Source organism: Dama dama, chromosome 5 (assembly GCF_033118175.1).
Source record: "Dama dama isolate Ldn47 chromosome 5, ASM3311817v1, whole genome shotgun sequence".
Classification (NCBI taxonomy): domain Eukaryota; kingdom Metazoa; phylum Chordata; class Mammalia; order Artiodactyla; family Cervidae; genus Dama; species Dama dama.
In genome coordinates, this window is record NC_083685.1 from 119,791,091 (window position 1) to 119,804,937 (window position 13,847).

Sequence of the window (13,847 nt, forward strand, 5' to 3'; positions counted from 1 at the left end):
TACCAGCCCTGGGCGCTGACCACGTGGGATGACTGTCGGCTAACCAAGGGGTGAATAAACAAAAGCAGGCAGATCATTTTCTTCAAACACACACCAGTGAACAGAAACCACATGTACATTCCAGCCTAAGTGTCCACATCCCTGCAGCGTGGCCCCTTCCCTGCCGACCACCAGGGTGCTGTGTGAACACACTGAGCCGTTTGAGGTTCAACAGGACAGGGTCCAGAACGAGCAGTACTTAGAAGGCTGACGTGGCTGACGAGGACCAAAACCACTTTGTAAAAATCAGCAGGCTGTCTTTTGAGAAAGAGATTTGGGGTCAACGGTTAGACCACTGTCCCTAAGTAAGAGCAGGTTTATCTCAAACCTTTCAGAGGTGAAGGAGGGAGCTTTGTCCACTAAGACGCTCAAAAGAGGGGTGGGCTGGGGCACACGGGAGACCCGGTAGGACAGGCACTCACGGGCATATGGGGAGGCCTGTTGTAGCAGTGCCCGCTCCGTAGCTATCCCCGGCCCCACCCCCTGATTAAAGTCATGTTGTCTCCAAAGCGTGGGTCTCTGGGTCCTTGAGCCCAGCGGTGGGCACTGGGCTCCCTGGGGTCAGCAGGTGGGGTCCCTGGTGCAGACGGCTCATAACCTCGCGGCTTGGCTTCACCGCAGATCCACCTCGGAATGACACGTTCCCACCCCGCCACCTCCCCTGAAAAACACTGATCGGGTGATGATGCACTGCCCAGGCAGCCGGCGCGGAGCCGAAGGCCCCGCCCAAGCTGGTCCTGTTTGTGAAATAAATACAAGCGTTGACGGTCTCTGTCCGGTTCCCTGCACCCCTGCCGTCCTCCCCGGGCTCAGACGCTCGTTTCCGGGGTGTGAACCACCTCCCCGTTCTTCTCAGGCTCCGTCTTCAGGAACTGCTCCACCTCCCGGGAGTCCACCTTCACATCCTCCGGGGGCTTGTGGCGCTCCTCCTCCGTGGCTGTCTCGGGCCTCTTCCTAATGCAGAAGAAGTTACCCAGCACCAGCACGAGGGAGGAGGTCAGCACCTCGGCCCCCGCCAGGATAAACACATACTGGTAGATGTGCGTCGCGTCCAGGAGCTTGCCTGCAGTGCAGGGAGACAGGGTCAGCCTAGGGCTGAAGCTTCCACCGAAACCCCACCCCCAGTCCCAGTCACCAGGACAGCCTGGGACCCTGAAGGCAGCCACCCTCACCGCCCACCACCCCACAACCCTGCCCCAGGAAGCACAGGCCCAGAGGCTAAAGCAGAGTGGATCTGACAAGGGTTTAGAGCAGGGCCCCATCCAAGGCCTCCTGAGGGGTCTGACCCTGCTGCCTGTTGCCACAGTGGCCCTCACAGGAACCATCCGGACCCCAGAAGGACCCTGGGACCCCAGTTCAGGCACCTCCTCACACCAGAACCCTGCCCCCCCACCCCAGGCAGGAAGAGCGAAAGGCCCAAGGTCAGGTGGGAGGTAGAAGGCCTACAGGGTTGGCTGGAGAGACCCAAACCCAGGTGCAGAGACTTGGCAGAGCCTTGGCCACACTGCTCCCACATCCCCACCATTATCTTCTCAGCTATCAAAAAATAAAAGCCCAGTGTAACAAAAGCCGACCCTGGCCTCAGCTCTGAGTGTCCCCAGGGTGTGGGGACAGTCAGAAAGGAGGACCAGGACCCTACCCTGGAGCCATCGCCACGGCTCAGGCCCATGGACTTCCCACAATGAAACCAAGCGGGTCCTGGGATGTATAAGAGGCTGTGTTCCCCCACTGAGGTCAGCTGCCCATGTGCAGAGGTACATGGTAACCTGGCTAGACAAGGCTGGGAGCGGTGGTGGAGGCCTTTCCAGCTAAGAGCTCCCCACAGTGAGTCCGCTCCCCAGGAAGAGCAGGTGTGGAAACTGCCCAAGGGCCTAGCTAGGCCCAGGGAGGGGAGGCCGCTCACGCCCCACCCTGCCTCCCGCCAGCACTCACCTCCAGACGGCGGCCCAATGAGCACCGCTATGGCCTCCAGCAGCAGCACGAGGCCAATGGCACTGGAGAACTTCTGGGTGCCCACGATGGCCATGAGCACCTCAAACTGCAGGGCCCCCACCATGCCGTAGGAGATGCCGAAGAAGATGCAGAAGACCACCAACCCACCATAGTCGCTGGCCGTGGACCCCGTGAGGTCGGTGAAGCCGTTGAAGAACATGGCGAAGCTGAAGAGGTAGACGGAGTAGGGCCGTACCTTCTTGAGCCCCGTGATGAAGCCAGCGGTGGGCCTCGCAAAGATGTCGATGAAGCCCAGGATGGTGAGCAGGAAGGCCGCCTTGGTGTCGGGCACCCCCAGGTCCTTGGCGTAGCTAACCACAAACACGGGCGGTACAAAGAGCCCCAGCACCATGATGGAGGCGGCCAGGGCGTAGATGACGAAGCCACGGTCCCTGAAGACGCTCAGGTCCAACAGCCGCCGAGGCGGCCGCTGGGGTGCAGGCCCTGAACCCAAGCTCTGCCGGGGCGCCTCCAGGGGCCGCATGAGCGCGGCACACACGCAGCAGTTGAGCAGCAGGCCACCCAGGATGAGGAAGCCGCCCCGCCAGCCATAGTGGTCCTGCAGCACCTGCCCCAGCGGGGACAGGGCGCACAGGAACACCGGGCTGCCTGCTGCCGCCAGCCCGTTGGCCATGGGGCGCCGCTTGTTGAAGTAGCGGTTGAGCATGATGAGTGAGGGCTGGAAGTTGAGCGCCAAACCCAAGCCTAGAGGGGAGCAGGCAGGTGAGCACAGGTGTCCCGGCCCAGGTTCTCCCAGGCTCGGGCACCCGCCTAAATGATTCATGTGTGGACCTGAGGCATCCAAGTGAGGGGACTCAGTGTGTGTTCAGAGCCCCCGTCACCAGCCCACATGTCCTGGAGAGACAGGGAACAAGGGGCAGACGGGTGCCTGGCAGGGACACCCCACAGCTGGCCTCCCCCAGGAGGCCCTATCTCTTCTGTCAACAGGAACCACTGCCACCCGGCCACTCCACTCCTGGCGGGGCCTCACTCACCAGTAAGGACCCCTGTGGTGAGGTAGAGCTGGATGATGCTTCCACAGAAGGACGCAGACACCATGCCCAGGGACGCCAAGAGGCCGCCTGCAAGCATGACTGGCCGGCAGCCAAAGCGATTCACACACACACTGCAGAGTGGGCCTGGAGGGTGAGGGATGGCAGCTAAGGTGCGGGACGGAGGCTGTCCATGCCCAGGGAGACCTGCCCCTCCCCGATGCCCCTTCGGCCCGGCGCAGGAGACACAGGGACACCACATTCGCGTGTCTTCCTAAGTAAAGCATGGCTCACAAGGAATGGTCCCCATTGGGGGCATCTCTCCTGACTGGTCTGTGCAGGCAGCGAGGATGGCTCTGGGGTCCAGCACAGCTGTGCAGATAGAGCCCTCTGGACAGGGTCTCAGACAGCTTTGGCCATGCCGACCTGCCCTTGGGAGACCATGGCACCCTCAAGGGCTTCCCACCAACTGCCTCTGGGGACCAGGGCTGCGGATGCTTGGATGCACCACCCAGCCCCCAGCCCCCAGGCCTGAAGTGAACTTGGTGAACTCCCAGAGGTGGTCACCTGGCACGACAGCCCCTGCTTACCTGTGCCATAGAGCATGGCCAGCAGGATAGAGGAGATCCAGGCCGTGTCACTGTAGCCTATCCCAAACTCCCGCATGAGTTCCTTGAAGAAGACGCTGACCGCCTTGGGGAAGGCGTAGGAGAAGCCCGTGATGACGAAACAGCCCCAAAGGATGGCCCAGCCCCAGCCCCCATCCGGGGCCTTGATGCCGGTCGGGCCCTCGTCGATCACTGCCCCTCCCATGGCCAGGAGGGCTGATTCCGCGTCCCTGAGAAAGAGGAAGCCAGGCTGACTCAGTTGTCAGTCACCCAGCTGCAGCCCAGCAGCATGGGGACAGAGATGTAGCTGAAGGCGGGCACCCGGACAGGCCACCCGTCCCTTCAGGCCCTAGCCCCCAGCAGGAGCTCCGCTCTGGGCCGGGCCAGCCGCCTGATGTTACCTGAGAGCGCTGCCTCTTCCCCTCACCTGTGCTGGGTGCAGGGCAGCAGGGTGTGGGGTGACCAGAGCTGCAGCTCCTCCTCCCTCTCCCATGCAGACCTGGCCTGCTCCCACACAACTGGCTCTAAAGGGCAGTGGCTTTTTTGGGCTCAGCCAGGTCTCAGGTTACCTCCTGAGGAGGGCAGACCCCAATGGGGAAGTCAGCCGTGCTCTGGCCTCCCGCCTGACCTTGTGTCGGGAAGCCGCGTGGTTCTAGCCGCCAGCGCCTCGGGCAGTGAAGCCAGGCCTGATGGGGACCTGGGGCTCGGTCTAGGGTGCTGTCCTCGAGACCTCAGTCTAGATGTGGCCAGCCTTGCTCTCCCACTCCCAGGAGGACAGGGCTTTCCTTTGCTTCCCACCCTGATCACACTGCACCAGAAGTGAGAGTCTGGGGCGCACACAAGGCTGTGTTGTGCAGGGACTGCGTGGGGGAGCAGACGGGGAGGGCGGGGGTCACTGCTGGCCCCGACTTGTCCCATCCTGTTAGCATCCACCTGCCTCGGGAGCCCGAGGGAGAAGGTGCCTGTCCGGCCGCTGGAGTTTAACTCCTCTGGTGAGGGAACGGTGGGAAGAACACGCTTCCATCCAGCCCACCAGAGCAAACCCTTCCAGCACCCAGGCTGCCCAGTGTAAGCTGGCCACACCCACTGTCAGCCCCAAACCTGCGGAAGCCTGGGGTCAACTTCCCTCTTTTAAACCCCAGGAACTTAGCTCATTTGAGGCCCAGGAACTTGATTTCCACCTGGAGATCCTCCCCTCCCCTCCCATTTTCATCCCCAACCCGTCCCTGATCCTCGCTCCAGACATCCCCAAATCCTAGAGATCAGCCTCACCTGACAGAAGCTGTTCCAAGGACAGAGTGGGCCTCCTCGCTGCAGGCGTAGGGAAGGGAGGGCTCTCCGGATCCAGGCACTCACTGCCCACTGAAGCTCCGTGTCTCCCCACCTGCGGTGAGCTATAAGCCAGCTCCCTGGTGGAGGAAGCCCTGATATGTAGTATCTACCGATTCCATGGTGTAAACACTCCACCTGCGCGGTGCCCAAGGACCTCCTGACCAGGGGAGCTGCACACGCAGCACCGCCGCCCTCCTATCAGCCCGCCCGCCTGGGTTTCGTAATCTGTCCTGGCTTCACCCCTTGCCCCTTTTCCTTGGATCCTTCTTGACCTGGCACGGCCCTCCAGGTGGCCAGTCCTGCATCAGAGGCTCCACAGAACCTGGGACAGGACTCTGGAGTGAGGACAAGGGCCTCTGTGCCCGGCCTGTCTAAGCACAGCTTCAATGTGCAGAGCAAAGGAATGTGGGGAATAAGACCCAGCCCCCCACCTCCAGCCTGCCCCCCAGCACCCTGGCCACAGGGGCTGTGCCCTCCAGGGCCCCTGATTCAGTAGTCTGGAGGGATCCGGACTCTGATTCAGTGTGGGGAAGGGGTATCCAGGTTGTGATCCAGCAGTGGAGGGGGATCTTGGGCTTTGATTCGGAGGGTGTCTGGGCGGGGGCGGGGTTAGGGGCTTTGTAGATGATTGCAAGCAGGAGCTGCTGTCTAAGCACCACCCTTTGATGGTTGGACCCCAGGAGCCAGCTGGCTATCAGGGTGATGACAAGGCAGACACAGCCCACTGGAGCAGAACAGCAGCCCTGCCTTCACCCCCAGACTGGGCCAGAGGTCCACCTTCAGAGCCTGTGCTGGTTCTCAGCTGGGCCAGGGCCACAGGCGCCACTGGAAAAACCAAGGGAAGCCCTCACCTCTCCCTGCACTCAGACCCCGGTGCTCGGAAGACACCTGGACTTCAGTGAGAAGGACAGAGGGTGTGTCTGAGGCCAAGAGCCATGCAGCCCTCTGGGGACACAGCCAAAAGGTGCACGGGGGCACCCCAGTCAAGGGAGCCCTCATCCTCCTGCAAATGTGGGCACAGCCCCGTGACCCGGTGCAGCCCCCTGGGTGGCCACCTCTGTATCTGAGGCCACACAGAACCCGGGACAGGACTGGAGGAAAGACAAGGGTCTCTGCGCCCAGACAGTCTGAGCACAGCTTCAGAGTGGCCCACCTCCAGGTTCTCCAGAGCCTTGCCTTGGATCACATGGCCACATGCCTGAGCCTGGTATGGGACAAGTGGACAAATGTCATCCCAAACTCACTGGGTGCTGTGGGGGCACTGAACCTCTGCCCTTCCCCTTGTTAGCATTAAGTTTAAAGGGTCTTTAAGGTACGTGCAGCTGAGTGATATTAAAACAAACAAAAAATAACTAAGTATATTCTTAGGAATGTGAATGCTCTACGATGCAATGACACTAAGGCAGAAAACACAGGAATCCTGACCCAGGACTCTGGACAGTGGTCGTGATTGTGGTCACGGGGACACTGAGGGATTGGTTGTCCTCAGTATCCCAGCTTGTTTGGGGTTGTGAGCTTTGTAAAGGAAATCAAATGGATCATGTGGAGGCCAAAGAGGAGAGTGTGTCTGGGGTGAGCAATTAGGAACAGCTGGACACTTATAAACCCACGGTTATAAGACAGGACCTCCCTCTAAGACCTCCCTGGTTCCACCAGCCAGACCTGGGCCACCAGGGGAATCATGGGCACCACAACCTTTGAAGCCCCATTCTCTGCCCACCAGGGCTGGGTCCTCCCTGGAGGCCTCCAGGATCTTGAGGAGAAAGAGCATTGGGGAGGGTGAGGAGACAGAGGGACAGGTGCCAAGGCCCAGAGGCAGGAGGGTACAGCGTGTTCCAGGACCTGTAAGGGCTAAGGCTCACACTAGGAGGGGGCCATTTCGAGCGTCTGGATCAAGGTCCTGTATAGTCATCTCTCCCACCATCCCCTGAACACCCCTGAAGTTCTTCTTCAGACACTGCTTTCTCCCGGCTAACCCCCCAGCCCAGCTTGCAGCCACACTGAGATGACCCCCACCCTGTTCCCCCACACCAGATGGTTCTCAAAGGGAGATTTCTAGTGAACTTCAATTTGCAATGGGAGAGGGTGGGCAAGCAGTGGAAGATGATGGAGAGCAGGGGTCTCTAGGTTGGGGGCAAAGGGATTTCACCCAGAAGTGCTCTGTGTATTTATGGCGGGGGCGGGGGGCGGGGTGGGAAAGCTAAGATTTCCAAGAGCAAAATGGCCTCATCAGTGCAGCCCATCCTATGGAGGAGGCAGGCTGGGGCACAGGCTGGCTGATACTCCAAGGGAAACATAGGATGGGAGGAGCGGCCCCCTCAGGGACTGGTTGGGGACCCTCAGTACAACGCAGAGGGAGGTGGCATCAGCACATCTGTTAACACACGCCGGCCGGCTGTCCTTTCAGTGACATTTACTCTCACAGGGAAGCACGCAAACCACGTTCCCAGCCCAGAAATAACCCGCCCTCCAGGCCTCAGAAAGCTGATCTCCCAGGTGGGTGTGTGTGCCTACTTCTGGGTCAGGTGAGGCTCCAGGGGCTGCCCCCAGGTCCTGGCCCTAAGAGACACGTGTACAGAGGTCCCTCGGAATGACCCGTCCCTTGTGCCCTCCCACATCAGTGGCCCCTGCCAGCTGCTGCCTCAGGGGCCCACTGGCTATCTGGGTGAGGGTCCCAGCTGGGGTGAGGCTCCAAACTTCTGCATCACCCCTCTTCCCGTGGCCCCCTTCTCTGCCTACATTCACCAGCTTCGAATGTCCTTGGTGGCGAGAGTGCCCAGCCTCACCCCCACCCCTACATCTCCGCCCAAAGAGCCAGTGCAAACCTCATACCAGTGTGTTCCCAACCTGACCCCAGACCCCCACCTCAGAGCCAGCCCTGACCATGTCCCGGTGGCCTCACCACCTTCCAGGCCCCTTCTGCCACTCCATTCCAGCCACAGGCTTGCTGTCCCTTAGGCTTCTATACTGACAATTCCCTCACCCACCTCGGGTCCTGGGTCTGTGGCCTGTCAGCCTCCAGGGCAGGCCATGAACCGGGGAAGGGGCATTCAGTGTAGGGGGCCTCCAGCCCCAGAGCCTGTGGCCTGTCCCAGGTGCTTAGTCGGTGCACTTTCCAGCCTGGCCAGTTACCTAACTGGACCTCTAGTCCTTGGAGTCCAGCTCCAGGTGGGCGGGGCAAGAAAGGGGCAATTACATTCCTTCCTGACTCTTCCCACACCAGGAGGCTTGAAAGACATGCCTGAGCAACAGGGAAAGAGCCCAGTGAGGCCAGCTCCTGGCTCCTCAGGCCTCAAGGCCCCTGAAGCCCATGGGGGTGGCTGTACCCTCAGGAGGGGCTCCCCTTCTTCTTTTGCCTGCAGCCCCTGTTGTGCAAACAGGTAACCAGAGGATTCAGGACACTCTGATCAGAGTGCCTGTCTCCTTTCTAAGAGGGGGGAAAGGACCCATCTCAGCCCTGCCCTCATCGGTGTTTGGAGCTGTGACTGGGGGGAGGTGCCTGGGGCTTTTTCTGGGGAGGTGGGAGCTGGGCAGTGGGTGAAAGTCTGATCCAGGCCTCCTGAGCCTGGCCTGGGCCCTCCACCCCACCTTCTCTGACCACGCACATGCCCAGTGCTCCTGCAAGCTCTCCTGTGGGCTCATGTCTTGTAAGGGCCAGTGGGGTGGAAACAATGGTCTCATTCACCAGACTGGACACTGCCACCCAGGCCAGACCCTAGCTCTGAGTCATTCTCCACCTCCATCACCCAGTTATGACAAGAAGGCCATTTGAGAGTGGCCCTAGGGATATTTTTTTGTTTACCTTGTTAGGGGGCCCCCTCCTCTAGGAAGCTCAGAGGGCAATGGGGAGGGGCCTGAAGGTAGCTGAGCAGGTCCTAGCTAACACCCCTCAGGCCTGGACCCAACCCTGCCCAGCCTGGCCCTGCCTGGGCTGCCCATCCACGTGGCCACCTTGTCCCACTCAACTCCCTGCAGCACCCCCAGCCCTAAACTGTCACCTAAGACCAAGGCCCAGAAGGTGATTTCTGTGTCAGCAAGCCCCACCAGCCAGGAAGGGACCCTTCCAGCAAAACTGGGTTCCTAGTTCCCACCACCACCACCTGGGGGCTTTGGAGCAAGTAGAAGGTGGGGGAGTTGGCTGAGGAAGTCAGAACGGTTGGGGAGGGGGAAGTGGAAGCCCGGCCGTCTCCCCCACCCCCACCCCCACCCCAGGGAGCAGGATGGATGCTCCTTCCTATTTCAGCTTCCGGCTGGGCAGGTGGGAATCCGGCCGACCCTGGGGGGCGCCGGGAGCGGGTTGGGGTGGGAAGAGAGGATGCTCCGGGCGGTCCCGCCCCAGCCCCGCTGCCAGGCAGCGCGCGGGACGTGGGGGACGTGACCGCGCCAAGGGAGGAGCCGCTGCCGTATTGCCTGGAGTAGACGCCCTCCCTGTTCGCTACCGTATTGGCCAGAGCGCAGAGCCAACACTTAAGGCCACCAGGGTCAACGAACCCCTGAGCCGCACTGGGCATCCCAGCGCGCCAAAGGGGACCCCGTTGTTCCCCTCGGGCGGGGCACTCTTCACTGTCCCCGCGTTGGAGCTGGGCCAAGTGGGCGCGGCTCGGCGCTCGAAACATTGACTGAGAACGCTGGGTCTCCGTGACCGGCTTCCTCGCACGGCCCATCGCACAGATGGAGACTGAAGCCGGCAGGTCTGCGCTCGGCTCGCCGAGACGACGCCGGCAGGAGCCCCAGGCCTTATCCGCTCCCGCCCCGCCCCGCCCCTGCGTCCGGGCCCAGTGCCCGATGCGCCCGCGGCCTGATCCCGCCTGATCCGGAGGCGCGTCCAATGGACTGATGGCTCTGCGTGGCTGTCTTCTCCACTGGCTTCCTCCCAGAAGGGCCGCGGGAGGCCCTGGGGTCGTTCTACTGGGCTCCTCACCTCTAAGGGGCGGTACTAGCCCCCTGCACACCTGCTAGGTCCCTGCGAGTCCTGCCCTGGAGCAAGCCAGTCTTGTCCTGTGGACACCACCAGCCAGTGAGTGGGACCCTACAGACCCTGCTGCACACGCTCTCCCTGGTCAGTTTCCTGAGAAGCATGAAAGCCTGCCCCTTGTTGCTGCCTTTCAAGCAGAGGTGTCCAGCTGTAGTGAGTGAGAGCTGAGTTGCCTTCTGGGTATCAGGCCCTGCCCAAGGTCACATGGGGTCATTACAGAGCCTGCCTTGGGATCGGGCCTCCCAATGTCCACCCCAGGTACTGACTATACCACAGACTGGGCAGGAAGGTGCCACACCTGTCTGGGCACTGCCACCGCCACCTTCAGAGCCCCTTGGGGGCAGACGTCCCACCATGGGAGCAACTCCTTAAGCTGAGCCCAAGCCTCAGTCCATCAGTCAAGGGGCTGAGTCCATCCTCCAGGACACACTCCTCCATCTGTCCCTGTCCCTCCCAGCACCCATCTGACAGCGGAAGACTTCCTGGGCCTTCAGAATGAGGCGCTGGACCCCAGAACCCTCCAACCCTCAACTCACCCACTCCTCCTCTTGACTTTGGACAAGCCTCTCTGACCTGGGTTGCATAAAGGCCATGGGTCCGGCTGCCATCTGCTGTCCCACGGACCACTCAGCCTGGCCATGGTCATCACACAGAGTGATCCTGTCGTCCCAAGCACCTCTGGATGTACAGCCTAGTGCCTCTGGGACAGAGAAGCACTTTGGCTCCAGGGGATGTGCCTGCCCCTCACCCAGAATCCAGGCAGCACCCCCGGCCCCTGCCCGGAGGCCATGACCCCCACTACTTCCCTCCCATTCACAGGCCTGCCGGCCACTGGCCTGGGCCAGCATCCAGGTGGGTGAGTTGTCAACCCACTTTTCAGATAAATAAACCAAGGTCCCTGAGGCCCCACCTGGTTTTCCCAGAGCTCAGGGCCTGGGAGGGGGGGTGAAGTGAGCTCGGGGAGTTCAGTCTGATCCCAGAGCGGGTTCCCCATCTCTCTGCCCAGGGTCTCGATCAGAACCCATTGCCTGAGGGCAAGTGTGGCTTGGTGAGTGTTTAGGGCAGCGGCGAGAACAGGAAGGAGGTGAGCCCTCGGGCACCACCACCCCACCCCACCCCCACGGCCGGGAGAATATGTGTTCCCGGTTTCCCCCCCGGGAAGGGGGCCCGGGCCAGGCGTTAGCTCCACCAAATATAGCCGGCGCGCCCAGGCCGTACGCAGCGAAATGAGCTATTTATACCCGGAACCCGCTCGTCCGCCCCACAGAGCCGCCTCTTGGCGGTGCCCAGCCCCCGAGGGTCGCTCGACGGAGGGGCGCCCGGAGGAGCCGGGGAAGTCGAGGTCGGGCAACCCAGGTCTGAGGGCTCAAAGGGGTGCGGCTGGCTCCCTGGGCTCCTCAGTGAGGGCCGCCGGAGGTGGGGGGCTCGTATGTGCCCGGCGTGCCCATGAACCAGAAGGGTGAAAGGCAAAAAGCGCGGACCCCCAGGTCGCCCCCAGGCCGGACTCAGACTCAGCGCCGGGGCGGCTGGGAGAGTCCCGATCCCGGAGCCGCGGAGCATCGGGCCATGCCTACCTGCTGCCGCTCGGTCGCCGCGCGCCTCTGCCCGCCTCGCTGCCAGGCGCCGCGCCGGGGGCGACTCAGTGCTCCGGCCGCTCGCGCGGCACTTCCCCAGTGCACGTCACCGCCGCCTGGCGCCGCCCCGCCGGGACCCCGCGGGAGGGGCGACCCAGTGCTCCCCGACGGCGCAGACAGCGGCGCGGGCTGAGCCTTCTCGCCGGATCAGTCCCGCTGCCCCGCGCCCTCAGACCGACCCCCCAGCCTCGCCAACCCCTGGCACTGAGCTGGGAGTTCTGGCCCGCAGCCCCCTCCCGCCCCTTCGTCTGCGCCTCTCTGCGCTCTCGCCTCTCTCTGCCGGGGCTGGTACCGAGCGCGACTGGGTCCCGCGTTCTCCGAGGCACCGACCCCTGTCGCCCCCCTCGCCCGGGGGCCGCGCGCTCTGATAAGTGAGCGCGCGCACCCAGCCACACCCCACGCCACCAAGTGCACGCGGAACCCGTGGGACTCTCGCCTCTCAACTCAGCTCTGGGACTTTTCAGGGCACCCTAGCCAAGCCCCCTGGGATCTGCGCCCCCACCCAAACCTCTGCTTTCTCCAGGGCCGGCGGCGCCCCTTTTCCTGGGCTGGGGAGGAGGGAGAAGGCGAACATCGCCCGTCCCCCTACCCCGCCTGGGTGATCTTGGTCAAAGATGTCATCCTCTCTGACTTCCGTTTCCCCTGTGGAGCCAAATACAACCGCTACCCCTCCTCTTGAGCTCCCAGAACCTGGCTGTGCTGGGGGATGGTGGAGCCCCAGGGGGTGTTCCCCATCCCCATACTCCACAGACCCTCACCTAAGGGGAGATTTAATCGCAGCTGGTCCTAGGCAAGGTGCTTCAAACCCGGGTTTTCTCATCTGCAACATGGAAAGAACTAAGGTTTAAAGAGGAACCAGAGTGTGGCCACTGGTGTCCTGGGCCCAGGACACCACTTGGTGACTGGTTTCAAGTCACAGGACACTTTCCACCGAGACCCCCCAAGTGTTCGGGGACTTCAATGACACCAAGCAATGGTGTCTGTGGGGTTTATCTCAAAGATTTCTGTTCATCCCAGACAGGGTGACAGAGTGAGCATCCCTGGGTGCCATCCTCTGGAGACTTACCCCCTCCAGAGGCCAGTGGGGTGGCTCACCCACCTTGGCACAGTAAAGAGGGGTGGGCAGAGGGTGGTGTGGGCCTTCTAGCCCAGAGTTCACCATCCAACCACTCTTTCAGAGAGACGAAGTCCACTGAGGACTTCTGATCTTTTTTTTTTCCGAATGCTGGGAGACCACCCCACCACCATCCCCTGTCCAAAGAGCCCTGGCAATCACAGAGGCTGGGCCAGGTGCTACTGCCACCCTGGCCTGGGGCCCAACCACTCTCACCCCCACATGCTAGAGAGGTCGCCACATAGGCATGCGTATACAAGACAGCAGGGAGCCCAGCCCAAGCCCTCCTGCAGCAGCTCTGCCTAGCCCTGCCAGGAGAAGCCCCACTGAGTTGGCCTGGACCCTGGGTGTCTGTAGGGGCCCTTGGAAAGGAACGGGGTCCCCATAGGGTCTCAGGTGATACCCCCATTTGCCTGTACCAACCAACAACGATCACTGGCTTCCTCACAGCTGGAGGTAGAAGGTACACCAACCTGGGAGGGCATCCGTGGGGGTGCAGGGCAGAGCTACAGAAGAGAATCCCACCCCTGTACTGAGACTTCCAACCTCTGGGGTGGGGCATCTCCCTGCTCTGCCTCAGATCATTTAGACCCACACCCTGCCCTCACCTAGATGCCCTACCCCATCTTCATAAGACTTGGGAGCTGGTGCCCCACCACCACCACAGGGACCAGAGCCCCAGGCCTACAGCCCCCAACCCCCGACTCCTGCCCCCAAATGGAAGAGCTCAGAGTGGCCAACGAGGGGAGACTGGGGGTGGCTGGGGTCTTCCTGACTGTTCCCGGCGCCCCTTAGACTAGGACTGGGTCTTCTCTGAACTCTGAGACTGGGGAGGTCCCCCACCCAGTGATCTGAGAGAGTCCCTGGGGTCCACCCCGGGTCCATCTGGGAGGGCTGGGGATGGTTATCCAGGGACACTGTGATCCTGCAGGAGCCCCAAGGAGGGAGAGAACAGTTTCTCAGACCCAGGGCCCCTCAGACATGGTCTCCCATGGGAGACCAGAGGGGAAAGGGGGGGGCAGGCTGATCAGGCACCTGCTTACCAGCCCCCGCCCCCTCCCCCCTAGCAGTAGAGGGATTGTCTCACCGAGAGGTTGGAAGTCCCCCTAGCTTTGACCGGGGATGTGAAGGAAGACCGAAGCAGGGTGGCAGAGTGATGGC

At 61.9% G+C, this 13,847-nt stretch overlaps 1 protein-coding gene across 2 annotated transcripts; it reads right to left on the reverse strand.

Annotated features, from left to right (window-relative positions):
* Positions 1–64: 64 nt before the first annotated feature.
* SLC16A3 (solute carrier family 16 member 3) lies at positions 65–12,186 on the reverse strand. 2 transcript variants are annotated; one of them, XM_061144471.1, is made up of 6 exons: positions 12,081–12,186; positions 4,904–5,040; positions 3,614–3,861; positions 3,027–3,170; positions 1,972–2,736; positions 65–1,102 (listed from the first exon to the last, which is right to left on the reverse strand). In XM_061144471.1, exons 3-6 carry the CDS (start codon positions 3,834–3,836, stop codon positions 849–851), a joined length of 1,386 nt encoding a protein of 461 aa, XP_061000454.1. In that variant the 5' UTR covers positions 3,837–3,861; positions 4,904–5,040; positions 12,081–12,186; the 3' UTR covers positions 65–848. The 2 variants fall into 2 exon arrangements, with proteins under 2 accessions (XP_061000454.1, XP_061000453.1); XM_061144470.1 differs by lacking the exon at positions 12,081–12,186 and adding an exon at positions 11,513–11,600.
* Positions 12,187–13,847: the final 1,661 nt, after the last annotated feature.

Excerpts from the sequence above, each read along its gene's own strand:
- SLC16A3 (XM_061144471.1), bottom strand. The coding sequence starts at position 3,836 with ATGGGAGGGGCAGTGATCGACGAGGGCCCGACCGGCATCAAGGCCCCG. Across the intron at positions 3,171-3,613 it reads GGCCATGCTCTATGGCACAG|GCCCACTCTGCAGTGTGTGT; the intron begins GTAAGCAGGGGC and ends CTCACCCTCCAG. Across the intron at positions 1,103-1,971 it reads CATTGGGCCGCCGTCTGGAG|GCAAGCTCCTGGACGCGACG; the intron begins GTGAGTGCTGGC and ends CCTGCACTGCAG.